General features: G+C 49.7%; 1 protein-coding gene across 11 annotated transcripts; it reads left to right on the top strand.

Moving 5' to 3' along the window:
* Positions 1-88: 88 nt before the first annotated feature.
* MAPK13 (mitogen-activated protein kinase 13) lies at positions 89-22,606 on the top strand. Of its 11 annotated transcripts, XR_006697531.3 has the most exons (14): positions 89-277; positions 519-626; positions 871-1,000; positions 2,216-2,274; positions 5,779-5,887; positions 6,060-6,089; positions 6,525-6,572; positions 6,695-6,809; positions 6,922-6,993; positions 7,950-8,029; positions 8,269-8,347; positions 8,444-8,620; positions 18,544-18,617; positions 22,162-22,606. XR_006697531.3 is itself a non-coding variant. In XM_005553187.4 (13 exons), exons 1-13 carry the CDS (start codon positions 159-161, stop codon positions 8,952-8,954), a joined length of 1,206 nt encoding a protein of 401 aa, XP_005553244.1. In that variant the 5' UTR covers positions 89-158; the 3' UTR covers positions 8,955-9,646. The 11 variants fall into 11 exon arrangements, 6 of the variants coding, with proteins under 6 accessions (XP_005553244.1, XP_005553245.1, XP_005553246.1 ...); XM_005553187.4 differs by lacking the exons at positions 18,544-18,617; positions 22,162-22,606 and adding an exon at positions 8,875-9,646; XM_005553188.5 differs by lacking the exons at positions 18,544-18,617; positions 22,162-22,606 and adding an exon at positions 8,764-8,935.
* Positions 22,607-25,005: the final 2,399 nt, after the last annotated feature.

The following is a 25,005-nucleotide window of genomic DNA, read 5'->3' as shown; positions in this document are numbered from 1 at the left end:
GAGCCGGCAGGTGGGAGCGTCGCGGCCCGGGGCCCCCGCCCTCGCTCGGGGGAGGAGCGGGCGGCGCGGGGCGGGCGCAGCGGGGGCCGGGGCGCTGGGAGCCCGTTGGGCCGCGAACGCAGCCGCCACGCCGGGGCCGCCGACATCGGGTGCCCGGGATGAGCCTCATCCGGAAAAAGGGATTCTACAAGCAGGACGTCAACAAGACCGCCTGGGAGCTGCCCAAGACCTACGTGTCCCCGACGCACGTCGGCAGCGGGGCCTATGGCGCGGTGTGGTGAGACCCCCGGGCCGCTGGGGGGCGGGGGGGGGGGGCGCGGGGGGCGGCGGGGCTGGCGCCGTGCGCTCCCCTTTCCTCCCAGCCCGCCCTGGGCTGGCCCCTCGCCAGCGCCACCTTGACCGCGGACCTCAAGGCGCAGCGCCCTCCCCGGGGCCACTCAGCCGCCATCTCCCTTTTCTCACCGGGTGGCTGAGTGCGGTCTCTGTGGGTCGAATTGGGACTGGGCCTGGTTCTCCAGGACTATGCCCTTGCAAGATCCCGGAGTTCATCGGGCAGATCCTCACTGTTACAGACAAGTACACCGAGGCCCCAAGAGGGGGAGGTGGCTCGCCAAGTTGCAGAGAGAGTGAGACTCCTTCCTTGCTGTGGATCCCGTCGCAATGAGACGATTGCTACCCCTGGCGCTGTGCCCCTCTCTCAGCTCCTGCCTGACTTCCCACTCCCTGCTCTGCGTCCCGGGGCTCCCCCATATTCTAGGTGGTGGGCATCGTCCCCTCTCAGCCCAGCTGCCCAGTGGGAGGGGTCAGGGCGATCTGGGAGATACGGCCCAGGAGGAGAGCCTCGCCTGCTGACCTGCCTGTGCCCCACAGCTCGGCCATCGACAAGCGGTCAGGGGAGAAGGTGGCCATCAAGAAGCTGAGCCGGCCCTTTCAGTCCGAGATCTTCGCCAAGCGCGCCTACCGGGAGCTGCTGCTGCTGAAGCACATGCAGCATGAGAACGTAGGCGGTGGCTGCCCCGGGGAATGGGGCGGGGGCTGCCCTGGGGAGTCAGGGGCAGGCGCAGGCGGGGCCTCCGGTGTGGAGAGCTCGGGACAGTCTCCTCCCTGCTCCCCGATGGTGCCTCTCACCTCACTGTTGAAAGGAGGGGGTACTGGGACCTGCCCTGCCCACTTTCCAGGAAGGGGTCAAAGGGTATTTTTGGCAGGACACACTTTGTGAGGTACAGACTGTCTCATCCTACAGAGGAAATTGGCACAGGGGAACTTTGTAATTGGTTCCATGTCTGAGAACTTGTGGCTAGCTGGGACTAGAATCCTAGTTAGTGTTGTGTCCACGTGACCCTGATAACAACAATATACACATATTGAGCACTTCCTGTGTTCTAAGAGCTCTGCATACACTAACTTGTCTGGTCCTAATGATATATGAGTTCTATTGCCCCGTGTCACAGACAGGGAAACTAAAGCACAGCAAGTCTCACAGGTTAGATGGTTAGTCAGTAGCAGAGCTGGGGTTTCAATCTGGGCAGCGAGGCTCAGGGTCTAAGCACATGACCATCAGATTGGCTTGTCTGATAGAAGCAGCCAGGAAAACCAGGGGCCCAGCTCAGCTGGCAGGCAGGCTTTGCTGCAGGATACCTAGATTGGAGGGCAGACATTTCAAAGAATCATTTCAAAATGTTATGCACATTTTAAGCCCATCCTCCTCCAGCAAACCCCTCCCCTATTCCTCCAGCCAGGGTGATCTTGCCCTTGGCTCTGAACCAGCCCTGTGGCAGGCAAGGATGGATGTGGCTGGAGACCCAAGGTCGGGGCAGGGCATTTGCTGGCTGGAAAGCTCCTTCCCTGTTCCCTCCTTTTTCCCTTCCGCCCTCCCCTTATGCTTTCCTGCTGCCTGTGTGAGTTGAGAGTGGGTTTGCATTGCTTGCCCTGAACACCAGACTTGAAAGTAATGAGCACACCTCATTCTTCTCCCCACCTTCCCTTCTCCTCAGCCTGACTCTCTGTCATGATTTATTGCAAACTCCCTCCAAATCCAGGGGATTCCTCTAGGCCTCTGCCCTTTTTACTGCTTCCAAGAAGGTTGGAGACATGCCTTCTGCTGCGGGTGGTGTATTAGGAAAGGGTGGATGGCCCTGTGCATGGCCAGGGCCCAGGAGGAGGTGGGAGGAGAAGGAAATATCTGTCTAGCCCTCACAGGTGACTTTTTTCCCAGGTCATTGGGCTCCTGGATGTCTTCACCCCAGCCTCCTCCCTGCGCAACTTCCATGACTTGTGAGTCGGGCTGCACTGGGTTCTGGGGCATTTGCAGGCCTTACTTGCTGCCAGAGAGCAAGGTGGGGAGGGTCCAGGGTTTCTGTTCTGGGTGTGGTGGGGAGAAACTCCTTCCCTGGCAGTCCTGTGCCTTTGCCTGTCAAGGGTGATTCTCTCTGGAAAGATGCTTTTGGCCAAAGGCAGGCAGGAAGAGGCAGGAAGGACTCTGTGGGGTGCTTGCCTGGCAGGGGGAGGTCTGCACAGCTGCTTTGCTTTTTACCCAGTTTTAACACCATGAAGACACATCTGCCAGTCCTCACAGGGTTAGCACCAGCTCACCTTTCCTGGGGACACAGATGTGAGTCTAGACCTTGGAACTCTTTCTAGCACGAAGCAAGGATTAAGAAGCCTTGGCTGCCTCTGGCTGATGGGGGTGTTTCATAGAATGGCAGAGAACCAGAACATTTAGTTGCAAAATGTATAGCTTTGCCCGTGCAGTGTCTGAATGAGACTGGACTATGTGGACAAGATGGAGAAGTCAGTGTGGTGTGTAGAGGCCAGCAGCTGGCTTGGTCAAGCTGAATCTGGATTGATCCTACAGGCAGCCTCAAGACCTGGGGATTTGAGCAGGGAGGTGATCTGTTCAGATGGGATTTGGGGGATGCACTCTGGCAGCACCAAGAAAGGAGTAGGAAGCAGCTCTGGGGCAGAGGGGAGAGCCTGAAGGTCAGTGTTAGTGATCTAAAGTAGAGGTGATGGGATGCCAAGAGCAGACTTGAGGCCGCATTTGGGAGGCAGGGCCAACACAATGTTCCGTCTGTTGGGGTGCAGTGGCTAAGTGAGGTGGCAGAGGTAGGGGGACGTGCAGGTTCTGCTTGGAATACAAGGTGGAGGAAGAGCAGATCTTGGGGGAAAGATAATGAACTCCATTTTGGACACTTTACTTTTAAAGAGACTGTGAACATTCCAATGTTTAATCACAGTTGCAAATAAATATGAACCTCAGCAGAGGAAAGTCTGGGCTAGGGATGTGGATTTGTGCTGGAATAATCACCGATGGATTATAGCTGACACCTGGGAACAGATAGTTATAGAATGCGGTAAGATAGTATTGATTCAGATATCAACATGAAAGAGAAGATCCGAGAGGATAAGCAGATGGAAGAAGCTGAGAGGGCCTGATCGGAGGCAGAGGAGAGTCAGCAAAGAATTGAGAGGGAGTTTCTTTCTTTTTTTTTTTTTTGGAGATGGAGTCTAGGGCTCTGTTGCCCAGGCTGGAGTGCAGTGGCGTGATCTCGGCTCACTGTAAGCTCTGCCTCTCAGGTTCATGCCATTCTCCTGCCTCAGCCTCCCGAGTAGCTGGGACTATGAGTAGCTGGGACTACAGGCACCTGCCACCACGCCCGGCTAATTTTTTGTATTTTTAGTAGAGATGGGGTTTTACCGTGTTAGCCAGGATGGTCTTGATCTCCTGACCTCGTGATCCTCCTGCCTCGGCCTCCCAAAGTGCTGGGATTACAGGCGTGAGGCACCGCGCCCGGCCAGGAGTTTCAGACTTGGTGAAAAGTTAGGTCAGAAGAAAAGGGAGTCATGGTGTGTTTGTTGGGTGTTCACTGGTGATCTTGAGCTGAGCAGTCTGGCAGTAGGAGGGAAGCAGAAACCAGGTTATCTCAAGACTGGGAGTTAAGGCAGTGGAATCCAGGAATGTGGACCGCCCTTTCTAGAAGTTTGGTGGTGAGAGAGGGAGAAGGGGTGGTCAGTTGAAGGCGCAAAATCAAGGGAATGTGGTTCTAGCACAGAGAGGCTTCAGGAAGATTGTCGCCAAGATGAAAAAAACCAGTGCCCGAGTGGAGGGGAAAGACAGGAGGGGACGGGGCATGGAGAGGGCCCCAAGGGAGGTGTGTGGTCAGGCAGGAGAGGGCTGCCAAAATCCAGAGTCTCCTGGAGATGCCTCCAGCATGTCCTTTCAAAAATATATATATATTTTATAATTTTTAAGGTAATATTTATTTAAAAATTTTTAAAAATTATATTCTAGAGATAGGGCTGTGTTGCCCAGACTGGAGTGCAGTAGCACAAACACAGTTCAACCTGTAGGCTCAAGCCATCCTCCCGCCTCAGACCCCCAAGTAGGTGGGACTACAGATGCATGCCACCATGTCCAGCTTTTTGTTTTGTTTTTAAATTTTTATAGAGATGGTGTCTCACTATGTTACTCATCCTGATCTCGAAATCCTGACCTCAAGTGATCCTCCCACCTCAGCCTCTTGAGTAGCTGAGACTAAAGTAAAGGTGCATGCCACCACACCTGGCTATTTTTTTTTTTTTTTTTTTTTTCCTGAAAGATGGAGTTCAGGCCAGGCGCGGTGGCTCACGCCTGTAATCCCAGCACTTTGGGAAGCCAAGGCAGGCAGATCACCTGAGGTCAGGAGTTTGAGACCAGCCTGGCCAACATGACAAAACCTCGTCTCTACTAAGAATACAAAAATTAGCTGGGCATTCTGGCACGCACCTGTAGTTGTAGCTACTCAGGGAAGCTGAGGCAGGAGAATCGCTTGAACCTGGGAGGCGGAGGTTGCAGTGAGCCGAGATTGCACCACTGCACTCTAGCCTGGGCGACAGAGCGAGACTCCATCAGAAAGAAAGAGAGAGAGAGGGAGCGAGGGAGGGAGGGAAGAAGGAAGGAAGGGAGGGAGGGAGGGAGGGAGGGAGGAAGGAAGGAAGGAAGGAAGGAAGGAAGGAAGGGAGGGAGGGAGGGAGGGAGGGAGGGAGGGAGGGAGGGAGGAAGGAAGGAAGGGAGGGAGGGAAAAGATGGGGTCCCTATGTTGCTCAGGCTGGTCTCAAACTCTTCGCCTCAAGCGATTGTCCAGCCTCCGTCTCCCAAAGCACTGGGATTGGAGGTATGAGCTATGCCCCCTGGCCTATTTTATAATTTTTATTATTTTTTGTCTTTGTCCTGGACTTTGCTGTTGCTACAACAGTTACATTTTGCTGGCCTTATCCTGTTGTGCAATTCCCTAAGAGGCTGCAGTAGCCTCCCCATGTCCCCCTTCTACCCTCCTGGAAACTGTTGTATTGTTTCCTTCTTGGAAAGGTGGACATATTATTTGTGGAGCCATCTCAGCTGGGCATGACCCTCTGAGGGATAAAATATTTGGACAGAAGCCAAAGGAAATACTGGCAGATGTTTCTAACTCCTAGCTGTGGCTTTCCCTGGGGTGTGGAGGAGGGCAAGGAGAGAGTACCTTTGAAGAGCGGGAACACAGTTCCATGTGGCTTTCCTGAGCACGCTCCGACTGCAGCGCTTACTCTGAGCTCTGCCAGCTGGGCGGCCTGCCACAGGAAGGCTGGGAGCCAGGAGCCCAGAGGCCTGTGTGGTGATCTGGCTGGCTGAGGTGGGGTTGGTTTTTGCACACTGGAGGGTGTCTCTATGACCCCTGTTCTGCCCTGAGGCCCCTCCTCTGAGCACAGACCTGGGGCTGGGTGGGACCCAGCACTGTCCCAAGAAGCCCTCATGCCTTCCAGCTACCTGGTGATGCCCTTCATGCAGACGGATCTGCAGAAGATCATGGGGATGGAGTTCAGTGAGGAGAAGATCCAGTACCTGGTGTATCAGATGCTCAAAGGCCTTAAGGTGGGTGGGGAGTTGGAGGGTGGCAGAAGGGGTGCCTTGCTGTCGAGACCTGAGGTTTGGGGGAGGCTGGAGGGAGCACACTGTTACAGGTCGGAGGAGGTTTCTGAGCCAGCCTGAAGTGCCTGGTGTGGAAACTGGGCCATGGACTCACCCTTCTCTCTCCCACACACAGTACATCCACTCGGCTGGGGTCGTGCACAGGGTGAGTGCTTTCTCTGCCATGGTCTTGAGAGGCCCCTGTCCCATCCCTGGGTGTGGGGTTCTTTGGTAATCAAGGAATGGGAAAGGTGGAGGGAGAGGACACTTCCCAGAAGCCCAGAATGTGGAGTTTTCAGACCCAGCCACGGCCCAGGAAGGCCTGCTCCAAAGAGTCGCTGTGTCCCAGGGGACTTCATGGGGAATTGCTGTGGACAAAGTGAGCCCTGAGCTGAGTGTTTTAGGCTTCAAGAATCAGGAACATTTTAGAGCTGGATGGGCCCCGAGAGAACACCTAGTCCCACCCTCATTTTACACACGAGGAAACTGAGGCCCAGAAGGGGAAGGGGCCTGGCTGAGGTCACACCCCTGGGTGGTGGTGGAGCTAGGACAAGCTCCATCTCTGCCTCAGCCTAGCATGCACTCCCCGTCCTCTCCCCAGGACCTGAAGCCAGGCAACCTAGCTGTGAACGAGGACTGTGAACTGAAGGTGAGTGGGCTGCAGGCTCAGCCCAGAGGCGGGATGGGCCCTCCCCCAGGGAAGCCCCTGGAAGCCGCTCCCAGAGCCTCCTCCTCTCAGCAAGTTCCTTTTCCATTTATCCCGAGCCATAGATCCTGGATTTTGGGCTGGCGCGGCATGCAGATGCCGAGATGACTGGCTACGTGGTGACCCGCTGGTACCGGGCCCCCGAGGTGATCCTCAGCTGGATGCACTACAACCAGACAGGTCAGTGGTCAGCGCCTGAGAGGGCAGTCCTGGGGCCATCTGGTCACTCGGTGCTGATTGACTGCCAGGCCCCAGTCAGACAGTCCAGGTGACACTCCCCCTCCCTCTGCAGTGGACATCTGGTCTGTGGGCTGTATCATGGCAGAGATGCTGACAGGGAAAACTCTGTTCAAGGGGAAAGATTGTATCCTTTGCTGGAAAAGCCAAATTCCATCTAGGGATTCCTTCCTTCAACAGACACTTTACTTAAACAACTGTCTTTTTTTTCTTAATGTGAGAGTGATGTATACTCCCTGTAAAACAATTTGTAAATGCAGATAAGGCTGGATGCGGTGGTTCACGCCTGTAATCCCAGCACTTTGGGAGGCCAAGGTGGGAGGATCATTTGAGCCCAGGAGTTTGAGACCGGAGGTGGCAATAGGGTGAGACCCCATCTCTAAAAAATTTTTTAAAATTAGCCAGACATGGGCCGGGTGCGGTGGCTCACGCCTGTAATCTCAGCACTTTGGGAGGCCAAGGCGGGCAGATCATCTGAGGTTAGGAGTTCAAGACCAGCCTGGCCAACGTGGTCAAATCCCAGCTACTCGGGAGGCCGAGGCAGGAGAATTGCTTGAATCCAGGAGGTGGAGGTTGCAGTGAGCCCAGATTATGCCACTGCACTCCAGCCTGGGTGACAGAGTAGACCCTGTCTCAAAAAAAAAAAAAAATATATATATATATATATATATATATATAGATAGATAGATAGATAAGCAAAATGATGAAAAATGGGTCACCTATAATTCTACCACCACGTGGAAAATACATTTTGGCACCGCACACATTAACTGAGTGACTGTGTGTGCAGGACAGGCCTTTGGTGAGAAGATGAGGAAACAGAAAAGAGTGACTTGGATGAAGGCTGAGAAGTCCACATGTATTTGTCCGGTAGGGAACCCCCTCAGCCTGGCATGTTGGAAAGCTCTCCAGAGCCCTGAGCCCTGAAGAATGAGCCTCTCCTGAGAGCAGGAGGTGGTTAGGCAGGGCTGGAGCCTGGACAATCAGTTGCCATGGTGCCCAGGTGAAGTGATGGTGGGGTCGTGGGAAGGGCAGTCTCAGACCCACCAGGAGAGCAAGGCTAAGCCTTAACCTGCCACCAAGACCTGGACCAGCTGACCCAGATCCTGAAAGTGACCGGGGTGCCAGGCACGGAGTTTGTGCAGAAGCTGAACGACAAAGCGGTGGGTGGTAAATGGGACCTAGCCTGGCCTGGGAGTGTGCTTGACTGACTGGGCCCAGTGGGCTGGAGGCTCACCCGCACCTTCCCGCAGCATCCTCCTACCCTGGCAAGCGCTCTTGTCTTCACCTCACCGTGGACCCGGACCTGAGCCTTCAGCCCTGCTCTGAGGCTTTTCTGAAATCCCTGCTCTACATGCTGAGGCCAGAGCCCTAAGGGGTTTGATGCTTTTCTGTCTTCCAGGCCAAATCCTACATCCAGTCCCTGCCACAGACCCCCAAGAAGGATTTCACTCAGCTCTTCCCGCGGGCCAGCCCCCAGGGTGAGTCTCATAGCTCGCTCCCCAGGGGCCTCTCAGTGTATCCCCAAGGGCGGGCTCTCCCGCCCCGGAGTGAGGCTCATGGCTCTGCCCCTGCAGCTGTGGACCTGCTGGAGAAGATGCTGGAGCTAGATGTGGACAAGCGCCTGACAGCCGCGCAGGCCCTCACCCATCCCTTCTTTGAACCCTTCCGGGACCCTGAGGAAGAGACGGAGGCCCAACAGCCATTTGATGATTCCTTAGAACACGAGAAACTCACAGTGGATGAATGGAAGCGTAAGAGCTGGGGCCTCGGGCTTCCTCGCCTCCACCTGCAGCCTCTCCTCCTTGCTTCCTCCATCTTTATGCCTGGCCTCTGCCAGCCCTACCTGCCACCTAAGGCTCCTGCCCCCTCCTTCTTGGTGGGCATTGTCTCCTAGGTGCTTCTTTCTCCTTGAGCTGACTTCGCCCTCCATGCTCTCTCTGAAGGGAGGTGGACTTTCTCGCCTCAGCACCTCCTTACCCACCTTAAACCATGCTGCCTTTCTCAGAGCACATCTACAAGGAGATTGTGAACTTCAGCCCCATTGCCCGGAAGGACTCACGGCGCCGGAGTGGCATGAAACTGTAGGGACTCATCTCACATGGCACCGCTGGCCAGACACTGCCCAAGGACCAGTATTTATTTGTCACTACCAAACTCAGCCCTTCTTGGAATACAGCCTTTCAAGCAGAGGACAGAAGGGTCCTTCTCCTTATGTGGGGAATGGGCCTAGTAGATGCAGAGTTCAAAGATGTTGGTTGGGAGAAACTAGCTCTGATCCTAATGGGCCATGTTAAACTGCCCATCTGGAGAACTGCCTGCAGGTGGGGACCTTTCCTTCCCACTGGAGTGGGGCTGAGAGGGCGCTGAGCCAGGCCAGGGGCCTATGGCAGTGATGCTGCATTGGTTTCCTAGGGATGCTCTTAACGAATTACCACAAATTGAGTAGCTTGAAACAGCAGAACTTGATTCCCTCACAGTTCTGGAGGCTGGAAATCTGGGATGGAGGTGTTGGCAGGGCTGTGGTCCCTTTGAAGGCTCTGGGTAAGAATCCTTCCTTGGTTCTTTTTAGCTCGTGGTGGCAGTGGGCAGTCCGTGGCATTCCCCGGTTTAGTGCTGCATCACTCCAGTCTCTGTCTTTTCTGTTCTCTCCTCTTTTAACAACAGTCATTGGATTTAGGGCCCACCCTAATCCTGTATGATCTTATCTTGATCCTTATTAATTACACCTGCAAATACTCTATTTCCAAATAAAGTCATATTCTTAGGTTCCAGGTGAACATGAATTCCAGGGGGAAATGATTCAACTCACTACAGATAGCTGGGAGGGAGGGGCCCCTTCCTGGGCCCTGTGCTGAGGCCTTGTGCTCTGTGAAGGAACCAAATGTGTTTGGCTGCTAAATTAAGGGAGTTGCGGAGAGAGCTGCAGCTGGTGCGATTGCATTCAGGTTATTTTGGGTGAGTGATAAGCAATCAAGATATGAAACAACAGCAGGCTTGGAGACTGCGAGCTGCACAGGCAGAAATGGGCTCTTGCCTGGCTTGATGGCAAACCGTTCTGCTCCCTTTGGGAGATGGCACAGCTCTCCAGAGCTTTGACCTGACAGTGGCTAGAACCTCTGTTTTTATCTGAGAAACGAATTTCCATGTGCACAAGCTATCAGGGCACAGTGGGTCTCAAATTTCCTTGTGCACCAGGGGAATTGTTAAAATGCAGATTCCTGGGCCCCATCCCAGGGCTTGTGACTCAGCAGGTCTGGAGTTGAGACCTTAGAATGTGCATTTGAATGAGGACCTCTCGCCCTGACCCAAGCCTAGTGATTCTGATGGATATCAGACATTTAGTGGATTTCAGTCATACTTGATTTGTTGGGAGGCCTAAATCAACCTACAGCAGAAGACTGGGGGGCTTCAGATGGAGCTTCACACTCATCTTACAGGTGTTAAAACTGAGGCTCAGACAACTTTTTGTTTGTTTGCTTGTTTGAGACAGGGTCTGGCTGTGTCACCCAGGCTGGAGTGCAGTGGCACAATTACAGCTTACTGCAACCTCAACCTCTTGGGCTCAAGCCATCCTCCCACCTCAGCTTCCTAAGTAGCTGGGACTACAGGTATATGCCACCCAGGTGCACCAGGACTACAGGTGGCTAATTAAAACATTTTTTTCTTTTTTGTATAGGCAGGGTTTCTCTATGTTGCCCAGGCTGGTCTTGAACTTCTGGATTCAAGTGATCCTCCCATTTTGGCCTCCCAAAGTGCTGGGATTATAGGCATGAGCCACCCTGCAAGCCCAGACAGCATTTTTTTTTTTTTTTTTTTTTTTTTGAGAGGGAGTCTCGCTCTGTCGCCCAGGCTGGGGTGCAGTGGCCGGATCTCAGCTCACTGCAAGCTCCGCCTCCCGGGTTTACGCCATTCTCCTGCCTCAGCCTCCCGAGTAGCTGGGACTACAGGCGCCCGCCACCTCGCCCGGCTAGTTGTTTTTTGTATTTTTTAGTAGAGATGGGGTTTCACCTTGTTAGCCAGGATGGTCTCGATCTCCTGACCTCGTGATCCGCCCGTCTCGGCCTCCCAAAGTGCTGGGATTACAGGCTTGAGCCACCGCGCCCAGCCCAGACAGCATTTTTAAGGCCTTGAAACTCTTCTGTATGATACTGTAATGGTGGATACATATTGTGCATTTGTTACAATCTGTAGGACTGGATAACACAGAGTGAACCCTCAAGTAAACTATGGACTTCAGTTAATAATAATGTATCAGTATTGGTTCATAAATTGTAACAATTGTGCCACACTAATGCAAGATGTTACTCATCAGGAAAACTGGGGAGAGAGGCGGGAAGTACATGGGAACCTCTGTACTTTTTGCCAACCTAAAACTGCTCTAAAAAAGAAACAACAGGGCCAGGGGCAGTAGCTCACGCCTGTACTCCCAGCACTTTGGGAGGCTGAGGCGGGCGGATCACTTGAGGTCATGAGTTCAAGACCAGCCTGGCCAACATGGTGAAACCCCATCTCTACTAAAAATACAAAAATTAGCTGGGTGTGGTGGTGCATGCCTGTAATCCCAGCTACTCGGGAGGCTGAGGCAGAATTGCTTGAACCTGGGAGGTGGAGGTTGCAGTGAGCTGAGATTGCACCACTGCACTCCAGCCTGGGTGACAGAGTGAGACTCCATCTCAAAACACAAAAAACATGGGCCGGGTTCTGTGGCCCACACCTGTAATCCCAGCACTTGGGAGGCCGAGGCGGGCAGAACACTTGAGGTCAGGAGTTCAAGACCAGCCTGGCCAACATGGTGAAACCCTGTCTCTACTAAAAATACAAAAATGAGCTGGGCGTGGTGGCGCATGCCTATAGTCCCGGCTACTTGGGAAGCTGAGGCAGGAAAATTGCTTGAACCTGGGAGTTGAAGGTTGCGGTGAGCCAAGACAGCGCCACTGCACTCCAGCCTGGGTGACAGAGCAAGACTCCATCTCAAAAAAAAAAAAAAAAAAAAAAAAAACACACACACAAAACAAATACCCTGAGGCCACAGAGACATTAGGTCAGATACCCACAGCTGGGAAGTGGTGGAGTCAGGATTGGAACCCAAGTAGGCTTGACCACTGCGCCCAGCTTGAATTCAGGGTTGCCCAGCCTTCTGTCTTCTCGCCGGTCTCTCTGAGACCCTTACTGCTGACTGTGTCCATGGTCTCTGTTTTCTCTCCCACAGAAAGGCCCTGCTGTCAAGGAGTTGGGGAGTCCTTGACTGGGACTGGCTAGTCTTGCCACAGCCCTGGCCTCGCTGGTTACTAAACTGCCCCAGGTTCCCTGAGTCTAGATCCCTCTAAGTCTCCTTCTGAGAGTCCTCACTGCCCCAAGGAAAAAGTCCAGCCTTCTTGGCCTGGCATTCAAAACCTCTTGTGTTTTGAATCTCATCAGCTCCCACTGCCTCCCCTGGTCCTTATGTCAGTGTGAGACACCAGTCCTGGGAGCCACCATAAGGTTCATTCTGCATCATTCACAGGTTAAAAGTCCTGACAAGTGCTGCAGTACACAGAACTGTTCAACTCATTTAATCCAGAACTTCCCAAATTTACTTAACCGCAGGACCTGTTTTCTCCCAACAGCATGACACTCATAGCCTTTTTCTGCCCAGTACAGCCCAGTGCACAGGTCCCGATACTGCCTCTCCCCAAGTAGGCTTGGCCTTCTTTTAGTGCCCGTGGGTGGAAGGCCCTCCATTCTCCTCTCCATTCTCTTTGGCCTTCAAGGCTTTGCCTTAGGCCTCCCTCCAGGCAGCTGTGGTCCATCATCCCCCCTGGGCTGCAGGCCCCCTCTGTGGGCAGCATTTACAGTGTGTGGTTTGGCCTCCCCTTCCCGTTGCCCACTGTAAGCAAATATCTGTGTGTGAATGAATGAATGATGACTGAATGATGTCCCCAGGGGCCTGTCGGTCACTTCTTTGCCCCGACCAGGCCAATGTCATATGGAAGGTGGCAGAGAGCACAGCAGGAAGCAGAAGTGGGCGGCCCTGGGCTGTACCTTTGAGAATCTCTATTCTCTCAGACTCCCAGACCGCACTCCTCCCCATCATCCTTTGCTGTCCCCCTAGGCTGTCCCCACTCCGGAATTAAACCTCAGCCCCCTCCCACAGAATTTTCTCAAACCTGTGAAGTTTCTACAAAAGGCGGTGGAATGCTCAGCAGCGCAAGGTGGGGGGTGGAGGGGGTGGGGGCTCCATGGGTTTGGGTCTTGCCCAGTGGGCACATGGCCTGTGTGATAGGAAACAAGTCCATTCTCCTGCTGTCTGCGGGCAGAGGAGCTGGCGGGGTGGGGGAGGGGGAGATTTGGGCTCAGGTACTCTTGGTGGATGGGCTTCGTTCTGTGGCTGATGGGGTGGCTTAAAAGATCTTAACAGAGAGATCAGGAAGCCAGACTGCAAGGTGGGGGGCATTTCCTAACAGCAAGTGTGCCCTCCATTCCCTCTTTTGAGGAACAAAGAGTATCTTTGCTGGGGCCTGAGTCATCCATGAGAACAGAGAGCAGCGGTGTCCCAGGGCAGGGCTTGCCTGGTGTGGATTGGGGTGGTGCTGCTCCCAGTGAGGGGCAGCACAAGGGGAGACAGAAATGGAGGAACAGCCCCCGTAAGGGCAAGCCCAGTATACACCAGTGCCCAGAACTACCTGATGGAGGAACAGCTCCCTAAGGGCGAGCCCAGTGTGCACAGGTGCCCCGAGCTGCCTGCATGAGGCTGGAGGCTAGTTTGGATGAGGGCATGGCTCAACTTTCACTTGGCACATTGAAATAGCTTTTGCTGTCTGCTAGGGTGTGGAAAACTGTTTTTCCATGCCCCCAAGCAGTGCTGCAGCCACAGGTGAGGAGGGAGGTATCTCTCCTTGCCTCTCCTCCCAACTCTTGGCTTTTGCATCCTTAAATTTGGTTGAAACAATTCCCTAAGATCTAATGCTGGGAGGCTTCCCTTCTTTCATGACACAGTGAACTCAGGTGCTCTATCTGCATTCTCCCTAAATCCTCCTGAGCTTTTAGGTAAGAGGCTGGTGACTTCACAATGGGCAGCAGAGGCCTAAGGCCATTCCATCAAACTGAAGATGGTGGCAAGTTGTCCTCACTTCTTTGTTGAGCACCCAGGGGTATATCCTGGAGCAAGGGTGGTGCCAGGGATTCTCCTGCTTTGGTTCCTCCTGCAGGGTCCCGGCAGCTGGACAGCGGCCCTCACTCTGGGTGGATGACACTCAGTCAGGGGCTTTTGGCCATTTTTTGTGCCCTCGATTGCTTCTTAAAATCATCTTTTCTTTTCTTTTGAGACGGGGTCTCACTCCATTGCCCAGGCTGGAGTGCAGTGGTGCAATCACGGCTCACTGCAGCCTCGACCTCCCTGGGTTCAGGTGATCCTCCCACCTCAGCCTCCCAAGTAGCTGGGACTATAGGTATGCACCACTATGCCTGGCTAATTTCAGAATAATATTTTTGTACACATAAAATATGTAGGATTACAAAGTAAGCTAGTTATATTTATATACAGTTGTCAAAATATTTTTAAAATGTGTAACATGGTACTATGTGCATAGGTTTCTTTATTAATATATTGAATAACAAGATCTAGGGGTGGGCCTATTAAACAATGGTAAATTGAAGTAGAGATGAGTGTAAACAATATTCTAAGATACCTGTGGCAAACTGTAAAGGGATATGAAAAACTCTGTGGTTTCTATTGGCGCTGCTGATACAACTGCACTTTGCTCCCTTTGTTCATAACCCAGGAAATAGAAACGACTGAAAATAAAGTTGTATTCTATTCCAATCCAAGTGCACAGACCCCTGAATTCTATAGTTCATGGACCCCAGTTATGAGCTATTGGAATGAGGCTGTTCTAGCTACTGAAATGAGGCTTTAGGTATCCTCTGAATTCCTAACAAACCCCCCAGCTCCACTCTCTATGATCACGGAGCCAGGTTGGAAACTTCCAGCACTGCACCTGGACGCCCACACACTCATCAGGGCCCACTCCTCTGGACCGCCCAACCTCACCATCCAGGTAGAAATGGACATGACTGGGGCATTTTGCTAGGGCAGCAGTCCCCAACCTTTTCGGCTCCAGGGACTGGTTTCATGGAAGACAATTTTTCCAAGGATGGAAGGTGGTGGGGAATGGTTTTGGGTGAAACTGTTGCACTTCAGATCATCAGGCATTAGATTCTCATAAGGAGCATGCAACCTGGATCCCTCGCATGCGCAGTTCACAATAGGGTTTGTGCTCCTATGAGAATCTCCTGCCGCCACTGATCTGGCAGAAGGCACAGCTCAGGCTGTAATGCTCACCTGCAGCTCACCTCCTGTGCAGCTCGTCCCTAACGGGCCACAGACAGGTATCAGCCCCTGCCTGGGGGTTGGGGACCCCTGTGTTAGGGAATTGGTGGAGGCCTCTGTATCTAGTTTGCAGAATGGGTGGAACTCTTCCATTCCTGCCCCGCCGTGGTCCCTCTAAGCAATTTTACTGATGAAGACACCTAAGCCCAGAGTAGGGCCAGGGCTCAGGTCTCCAATTTACCACTGCACCATTCTTCCTGCTGCCAGTGTGGTGTGGGCACAATGGAGATGAATGTGTGTTTTTTGCTCCCTGTGTTACTGCCCCGAGCCCCCGGCCACCATAGGCACAAAGGCAGCCACGCCTTGGGACAGGTTTGTGTTAACTGGCCAAGAGAAGGAGCTGCCATAAGACATTCCTCTCTGTGTTCCCAAAGGTCTCACTATTGAGAATATTTGGCCAGGACCCCGGGACGGGACGACGTAGGGGATGAGGAAGGGAAGTGTGGTTGAGAAGCACTGTGGCTTAGATAGGAGGTTTCTCCTGACCAGAAGGAGGTAGAAAGCAGCCCCTGAGTACCCATATGCATTTGGGACGGTGCCAGCTCCCCACAACACCCTGACAAAGCCCAGGAAGGAGCTGCTGGGTGTGCCCGGGGAGGCTGGACCCTAAGCCCAGGGCTCCTGGTTTTGGCTGAAATTTCTGTCTCCGGAGTGTGGCCTGGGGCAGCAGACCATGGACCCCAAACAGTCCTGTGGACTGGGTCAGTGGTCTTCTGAGACAGAAGTGTTGGTTACCCACCCAACAGCCATTCTCCCATGTTCCTTAAAGAACCCACATTCTATTCTAGATGCCGCTTGCTCGGGAAGGTGGGCCTTTCCTCCAGCTCCAGAGGGTGACCCATGAAAGCCCTAAACCAAGTGTGCTGATTTTCCCTTTGCTAGGGATCGATTTAGGACTCAGTCCTGCCCAAGAGAACTTGGGAGAAGTCTGGGAAGGAGATACAGGTGGTCTGTACCTGCTACCTGCCCTGAAGATTTTGTGAGCTCTGCAGCTCTGGCAGCCATGGTGTGACCATGAGATAGCAAGCCTAGGGTAAAAGGCCCACACACTGAGGACAATGGAATGCAAGGATAGAAAGATCCTAAATGCTTGGATACATCAGGGAACTATGAAACCACTCTGAGGACTGCCTGCCTCTAGACCTCTTGCTACGTGAAATAACTAAATCACTTTTTTAGCTTAAGCTGCTATCAGGCAGGTTTCTTGTATGTATGGCCCACACATTCTTAACTGGCACAGCATCTCAGTGGTTTCAATACAGACTCATACGCACGGGGGCTTTCTCCAGATTGTGGGATCCATAAGATGCAGAAGTTTTCTAGGGTTCCAAGGAAGAACCCCAGTAAAGGTTACAGTTGGGTTTCCTCCAGCCCAGCAGGATAGGGCATTGCCTTTAGAAATTTGAGTTTAGTTCAGCCTTTCCTTTTATCTTATTTGTTTCTTTTTTAGACACAGGGTCTCGCTCTGTTGCCCAGGCTGGAGTGCAGTGGCACAACCATAGCCCACTGCAGCCTCAAACTCTTGGGCTCAAGCAATCCTCCCACCTCAGCCTCCCAAGTAGCTAGGACTACAGGCACATGCCACCATACATAGCTAATTTTTTTATTTTTATTTTTTGTAGAGACAGGGTCTTACTATGTTGCCCATACTGGCAATCTTTCTTTTTTATCCTCCATCAGAGGAAGTGGCACCCCTCTCTACTGCTGCTCTCTCCTTGTGTGGCACACTATAGTAGTTAACTGTTAGCTCTGGAGACATACGACATGTTATTCTCACCAGCCCTGTAATCTGGGGCCTCAGTTTCTTCATCTGTAAAATGGGGACAGTAACACTAAAGAAATAAAAATAAGGAATGTACTCAGAACAGTGCCTGGCACAAAGGAAGTGCTTGCCAAGCATTAACTGTTATTTTTATTATTTTCTCTACCACATCCTCTTCTCTCCTCAATTACCCCATCTTCCTGACATCTCCACTTCCTCCTTCTCAGTAGCAGTTTTTCCCACTCACCTTGTGTCCATGTTAAATCCCTCCTCAATGGGTCTACTACCTTATTCCCACCTGGGTTCTTTACCTTCTTGACAAACTGTCTTCAAAGAGGAGTCTGTGTTTGTCACCTTTGTTTTCTCACCACGACTCCCTAGCAAACACCCTGACACCTGCCTTCGGCATCTACCCTCCGTCCACAAGGAATCTGTCATGTTCTACAGCAGTCTCTGATCAACAAATCTTGCTGTCCTGGGTCCTACGCCTCTCCACCATGCCTGCCACCCTCCTCTACAGGGAGCCCCTCTGCCTCAGTGGCGTGACTGTCTCCCACCCCCTAGTGCCTTCCAGCTCTATCTCCCCAGTCTGGTCACTGGGCCAGCTTCCTGCTGCCTTTGACCTAGCTCACAGAGCAAAGTCCTTAGCCTGTGGCTTTCCTTTCTTCCCAGCCGTACTGGCCCTCCAGCCTGGTCTTCTCTCTAGAGCCTGGATCTGACTCCGGAGGCTTTCTGTGGAATCCTCCCACCGAGCCACCCCATCTCTTCTCACTTAACCTTCCTAAACTAACCTCCCTAGACCAGCTCTCCCATCAGACTCCCCCACTCTGGCCCACGATGCCCTCTGTCTCTTGGCCATTTAGCAGGGCCACCTTGCTGGCTCCTCCCTGCCTCTGCCTTGTTTCCCTGTTCGTCCCACATCTAGGGGCCCCTCTGTGATAATGCTCCTCCCAAATATTCTGTGTTGGCCACTTTAGGCCCCTTTGCACCTGTTCTATTATAAGATTAATAATACACAATGATTTCCTCCCTCTAGGCTCTTCCTTATCTGTTCTGCTGCCAGATTCTTCTTCCTTAATGCTGCTGAGACACATCCCCTTGCTCAAAACCAAAAATAGCCCCCTCTTGCTTACAGCACCAGGTACCATATCCTGCCTGGTTGTGTTAGTTCCCACAGTAGGAACACACCTCGGTTACAGCAGCTCTTGCTTATATTACAACCCTGGTATACGTAGCCTTTTGGGCAAGGTCTGCAGAGTGTGGAGTTAAGAGCCTCAGCTTTGCATTCAAAAAGACCTGGGGTTGCATCCTGGCTTTGCCACTTACTAGCCATGTGTATTAGGGTTCTCCAGAGAAACAGAACCAACAGGATATATGCAGAACTTGCAAAAATCTCTATCATCTATCTATATCCACCTATATATATATCTATTATCTATCTATATCATCTATATTTATCATCTATCTATATCTGTATCATTCATCTATCTATATATCTATCCATCCATCCATCCATCCATCCATCCATCCTTATTTATTTTTAGGAATTGGCTGACAAGATTGCCAGGGATTAGCAAGTCTGAAGTTTGTAGGACAGACCAGCTGGCTAGCAATTCAGGTAAGAGTTGATGTTGCAATCTTGAATCTGAAATTCATAGCGCAGGCCAGGCAGACTGGAAACTCAGGCAAGATCTCTATGTTGTAGTCTTAAGTCAGAATTCCTTTTTCTAGAAACCTCCCCCTTTGCTCTTGAGGCCTTCTCCTGGTAGGTTGAGGCCCACCCTCAGTAGGGAGGGTAATCTGCTTTGCTTACAACCAACTGATTGTAAATGCTAATTCCATCTACAAAATTTCTTTGCAGCAACATCTAGACTGTTTAACCAAATACCTGGGCATGTAAGCCTGCTTGTCACACTATGCATTTTGGAGCAGGCTGTTTTCCTCCTCTGAGCCTTATTTTCCTTCTCCAAGATGGAATCTTGGAAGAGCTTAGCTCATAGGACTAGTGAGGGCAAAGTGCATACACAGAGTGCACAGTAAATATTAGCTATTTTTACTATTGTTGTGGTTGTATCAGTGGGTACTCAAAAAACTTGTGGATGATGTTAATACTCTTGGGAATATGGGACCTACAAAACATGGCTGCTGCCCTCCAGTTTTTGGTTGGGTTGTGCAGGTATAACACGAAACTACGGAGGTGAACTGTGCTTATTCCCATCTGACTCTGTACCCCAACAGACTGGTTCAGAGCCTTTAGTTCATGTACAAACTCCCAAAGGAACAAAATCTTCCAGAATTCTTCACATTCTTTTTTTGTGAAGGGAGGAAGAAAGTTTCTCCACTGGTTTCTTCATTTTTGAGGAGATTTGGAACAATATATCAAAAAGAATTAAATTTCACTTCTTCAGCAGCCATTTCACATTTTGTAAGAACTGCATATTTATGCCAGTAAACAACGAAGCAGGAACAAGATGATAGCTCCGTTTTCCTGGAAATCAGGAAATCAATCAAGCTGTCTCAAACTGAGATGTCTGCATTGTGAAATCCTGCTAACATTCCAAAAAGCTGTTTTAAATAAGAGTAATTTTTATAAATGGAAATTCTCTCCCTCTCTTTCTCCCCCCCTTACCCCTCTCCCTTCCTGCTTCCCTCCTTTCTTTTTTTAAACCAGTGTTGGCCACTGACTACTTCTGATGTGTTCAGCCTAGGCATCAATTTTTAAAAATAGGTGGGATGGGATATGGGTTTCTTTGCTTCTCTCTCTGAGACCTTTCCATTGTTTCTGCCCAATTAATTGGCACCCATCTCTGCCTGCCTAGGAGTCTGCTTGCCTTTGTCCACACCAGCCCTACCTGTTCCTATCCCTTTTTTTTTTTTTTTTAAACAGTGAAGCCATTACTTCAGCTGCGTCTTTCAGAACCAGGAATAAAATGATCTCAAAAGAACTTATCTGTGTACAGTATTAAGATTATATATATATATGTGTGTATATATATAATATATATAATATAATATATACATATATACTTTTTATTTTAAGGGTACAGTGGGGCATGCCTGTATTCCCAGCTACTTGGGAAGCTGAAGCAGGAAGATCACTTGAGCTCAAGAGTTCAAAACCAGCCTGGGCAACACAGCAAGACCTCATCCTTTAAAAAACAAACAAAAACTTATACAAAGAACAACTTTTTAATTTTAGATTTATAGAATAGCTGCAAGAGGAGTACAGAGAATTTCCATATATGCTGTGCCCAGCTTCCTTCTTATTAATATCTTAGTACAGTACTTTTTCACAACTAATGAACCAATATTGATATATTATTACTTATTTTTCTTGAGACATTCTCACTCTTTCACACAGGCTGGGGTGCAGTGGTGCAATCTCAGCTCATTGCAACCTCTGCCTCCCGGGTTCATGTGATTTTCCTGCCTCAGCCTCCCGAGTAGCTGGGATTACAGGCCCGCACCACCACACCTGGCTAATTTTTGTATTTTTAGCAGAGGCGGGGTTTCACCATATTGGTCAGGCTGGGCTCAAACTCCTGACCTCAGGTGATCCACCCACTTCGGCCTCCCAAAGTGCTGGGATTATAGGCGTGAGCCACCACACCTGGCCTGATACATTATTATTAAGTAAAGTTCATACTTTGTTCAGTTTCCTTTGTTTTTCACCAAAGTTCTACAGTGAAACTTACTTCCTAAAGTTTTACCTAATGTTCTTTTTCTGTTCCAGGATCCCATCTAGGATGCCATATGCATTTAGTCATGATGTGTCTTAAACTCCTCATGGCCATGACAGTTTCTCAAATTTTTCTTGCTTCTGATGAACTTGATGGTTTTGAGGAGGTCAGGGATTTTGTAAAATGTCCTTCAACTGGGACTCGTTTAATGTTTTTCTCGTGATTGGACTCGGGTAATGTGGTTTTGGAGGAAGACTACAGTAGTAAAGTAACCTTCTCATCACATCATATCAAGGCTATATCCTATCAATATGACTTAGCACTGCTGATGTTAACTTTGATCACCTGGCTAAGGCAGTGTTTGCCAGACTTCTCCACTGTGAAGTGATTTTCTCCCCCTTCTTCCCACACTATAATATTTGGAAACAAGTCACTAAGCACAGCCCATATTTAAGGAGGGGAAGAGTACTCCACTTCTTTGAGAAGGGAATATCTAGATAAATTATTTGGAATATTTCTGCATGGGCGATTTTTCTCAATAATTTAGGTCTATGGGCCCACAGGTGTTTATTTTATACTTTGGTTATAATCCAATAAATAACATAATAAAAATAAGTAATAATAGTGATATGGTTTGGCTGTGTCCCCATCCAAATCTCATCTTGAATTGTAGCTCCCATAATTCCCATGTATTGTGGGAGGGTCCCCGTTCCTGGTGGGAGATAACTGAATCAGGGGGAGGTTCCCCCATGATTCTGGAGGTAGTGAATAAGTCTCATGGGATTTCATGGTTTGATAAGGGGTTTCCCCTTTTGCTTGCCTCTCACTCTCGCCTGCCCCCATGTAAGAAGTGCCTTTTGCCTTCCTCCATGATTGTGAGGCCTCCTCAGCCACATGGAATTGTGAGTTCATTAAACCTCTTTTTTTTTTTGAGACGGAGTCTCGCTCTGTCGCCCAGGCTGGAGTGCAGTGGCCGGATCTCAGCTCACTGCAAGCTCCGCCTCCCGGGTTTACGCCATTCTCCTGCCTCAGCCTCCCAAGTAGCTGGGACTACAGGCGCCCGCCACCTCGCCCGGCTAGTTTTTTGTATTTTTTTAGTAGAGACGGGGTTTCACCGTGTTAGCCAGGATGGTCTCGATCTCCTGACCTCGTGATCTGCCCGTCTCGGCCTCCCAAAGTGCTGGGATTACAGGCTTGAGCCACGGCACCTTGCCCATAAACCTCTTTTTCTTAATTACCTAGTCTCGGGTATGTCTTTATCACCAGTGTGAAAATGGACTAATACAAGCAGTAAATAAATTTTGTGTTTTGAGATGGAGTCTTGAATTGCTTGAACCCCAGGCTGGAGTGCAGTGGGACAATCTCAGCTCACTGCAACCTCTGCCTCTGTGGTTCAAGCAATTCGCCTGCCTCAGCTTCCCAAGTAGCTAGGATTATAGGCACCCACCACCATGCCCAGCTAATTTTGTATTTTTATTACAGATGGGGTTTCACCATGTTGGCCAGGTTGGTCTTCAACTCCTGATTTCAAGCGATCCATCTGCATTGGCCTCTCCAAAGTACTGGGATTACAGGCATGAGCCACTGTGCCCGGCCAGTAAATAATTTTTTTTTTTTTTTTTTTAAACGGGGTCTCACTATGTTGTCTAGGCCGAAGTACAGTGATATGATCTCGGCTCACTGCAACCTCTACCTCCCAGGTTTAAGTGATTCTCCTGCCTAAGCCCCCTGAGTAGCTGGGATTATAGGTGCCCGCCACCATGCCCGGCTACTTTTTAATTTTAGTAGAGACGGGGTTTCACCACATTGGCCAGGCTGGTCTCGAACTCCTGACCTCAAGTGATCTGCCCACCTTGACCTACTAAAGTTCTGGGATTACAGGCGCGAGTCACCACGCCTGGCCAGTAAATAAATATTTAAAGAGCTCTACCTTTTGACTTGATTTGTAGGCTTTACTTCCTTTTGTGTGAATTGAGCCCATTTCCCTGAAAGGACCGGGAGGTACTGCTCACAGCCAGAGGGAGTCAACTCAGTAGTCATGCAAACACACGGAGTCCTGGGGGTGGGGGAAACATGTTTCATTTCTCCCATTTTGATGCTGATTAATCCAGAGTCCACTTTGGACGGGCACCCTGGAGGCCCTTCCCCCTCTCATCTGGCTCCTTGGTTGTTGATCCTCTCTCCCTTTTCCGTTCCAACACCACCTATCCCCTGGTAAGACATGTAGGGGACCTTCATTCTATTTGCATGAAATAAGGAAACAAAATATAACAGATATAAGTCATGGGTAGTGTAGCTATCCTTTTGTTGCATGTTTTCGAGGTGGACTCTTCTGGGTACTTTAAATATATCATTTCTAATCTTCACACTAATTACACAGCAATTATTCCAATTTAACAAATATAGAAACTGAATCTCTAAGAGTTTCTTTTTTTCTTAATTCCCCCAAAGTTTTCCTCTTACTGCAGTTTTTTCTTTTCAGTCTCTTCCAACTCCTCTCATGCATCTCCTAATGGTGCCCATGGCTCTCTCCTTGGTTGCCCTTTTCTGTTCATGCTCCCCTCTAAATGGTCTCTTCTACTCTCCTGGCTTTACATACCATCCATATGCTGATGACTAGCAAAGGCACATCTCTACCTTGGGTGTCTGTATTTGATTTCAGAAAAGTCAACCTCTTCCCTTGAGTGTTTTAAATCAAAAGTCAGAGGTTCTGCTTTTAGTAGTGGTGGAGTCGCTTGTATTGTATTATAGTCATTATAGAGATAATAAACAAACACAACCATTGGAAGGCACTGGAGAGACCAAAAGCAGGCAGAAGCGAGACGGGGAGGAAACCACCAGAAGAAGGGAGTGCAGCGGGGAAGATTTGTGATCACAAGGGTTTTGCCTGAGGGTACTCTTCAGAACAGGTAGCACAGGATGGCCAGAAAGTGGCTAGTCTTACTGGTTTGGCAAGTCAGAGAATGGGATTTAGAAAGAAAATCTAGGAATGAAGAAACCACAGAGTTTATATGCACTTTTAACCACTTCTTAAAAGTGCATATAAAATTTGATTAAATCCTTGGTCAACTCCTGACCTGTGCATGCATAGGGGATACTTTAAGGAGCCCAGCAAGAAACAAGCAGAAGGTAAAAGACAGGAAGTTGAAAGAACTGAGCAGAAAGTTTAGCTGCTGCCCATCTCAAGGGACACAGAATTTGGAATTTTATGCCCTGCCAAGTTAGCTGCCTGAAAATAAATGCTCTTCAGAGGAAGGTAACAGAATCCAGATTCTCTACATCATACTATCTATAATGCTTAGAATAATAAAGATTTTTTAAAACTCTAAACTTGAAAACAAGCAGGGAAATGTGATCCATAGTCAAAAGAAAAGCAGTCGGCCAGGCACAGTGGCTCATGCCTGTAATCCCAGCAATTTGGCAGGCTGAGTCGGGTGGATTGCGAGGTCAAGAGATCAAGAGCATCCTGGCCAACATGATGAAACCCCGTCTCTACTAAAAATACAAAAATTATCTGGGCGTGGTGGTGCGTGCCTATAATTCCAGCTACTCAGGAGGCTGAGGCAGGAGAATCACTTGAACCAGGGAGGCAGAGGCTGCAGTGAGCCAAGATGGCGCCATTGCACTCCAGTCTGGGTGATAGAGTAAGACTCTTGTCTCAAAGAAAAAAAAAAAAAAAAGAAAGAAAGAAAGAAAAGAAAAAAGAAAAGCAGTCAATGAGAACCAATTCTGAAACACTTCATACTATTAGAATTAGTAGTCAAAGATTTTAGAGCAAATATATGTTTTTAAGGACTTTGAAAACACAGTCATAATGAATGAACAGATGGGCAATTTCAACAAAGAACTAGAAACTACAAAAAAGAACCACATGGCAATTCCAAAATTAAAAAGCATGATATCTGAAGTGAAAAATCTCACTAGACAGGCTTAACAGAATATTGAAGATGAAATAAGAAAAGATGAACTTGAATAAAAATCAATAAAATTTATAATAATCTGAGGAACAGAGAAGAAAATATTTGAAAAGATAGTCAAAGCTTCAGTAACTTATAGGACAATATAAAATCATCTAACAGACACAAAATTCAGTTCCTAGAAGGAGAAGAAATAAGCAATGGGACAGAAAAATTTGGAGAAGTAAATTATTTGGAGAAATAATGGCCAAAATTTTCACAAGTTTGATGATAAATATAAGCTTACAGATCCAAGAAGCCCAACACAACTTGATAAATACAAAGAAAACTACTCTTGAACACATCATAATCAACCTACTAAAAAAGAGAAAATCTGGAAAATGACCAAGAAAAACAGCATATACTACAT

Source organism: Macaca fascicularis, chromosome 4 (assembly GCF_037993035.2).
Source record: "Macaca fascicularis isolate 582-1 chromosome 4, T2T-MFA8v1.1".
Classification (NCBI taxonomy): Eukaryota; Metazoa; Chordata; class Mammalia; order Primates; family Cercopithecidae; genus Macaca; species Macaca fascicularis.
Note: the sequence above shows the minus strand (reverse complement) of the source record. Positions and strands in the feature narration are given on the sequence as shown.

What these genes read in the sequence shown, in the direction of transcription:
- MAPK13 (XM_045390735.3), top strand. Translation starts at nt 159, where the DNA reads ATGAGCCTCATCCGGAAAAAGGGATTCTACAAGCAGGACGTCAACAAG. An exon ending in GATGCACTACAACCAGACAG is followed by an intron (nt 6,810 to 6,921) that starts GTCAGTGGTCAG and finishes CTCCCTCTGCAG; the next exon opens with TGGACATCTGGTCTGTGGGC. An exon ending in CCCGCGGGCCAGCCCCCAGG is followed by an intron (nt 8,348 to 8,443) that starts GTGAGTCTCATA and finishes CTGCCCCTGCAG; the next exon opens with CTGTGGACCTGCTGGAGAAG.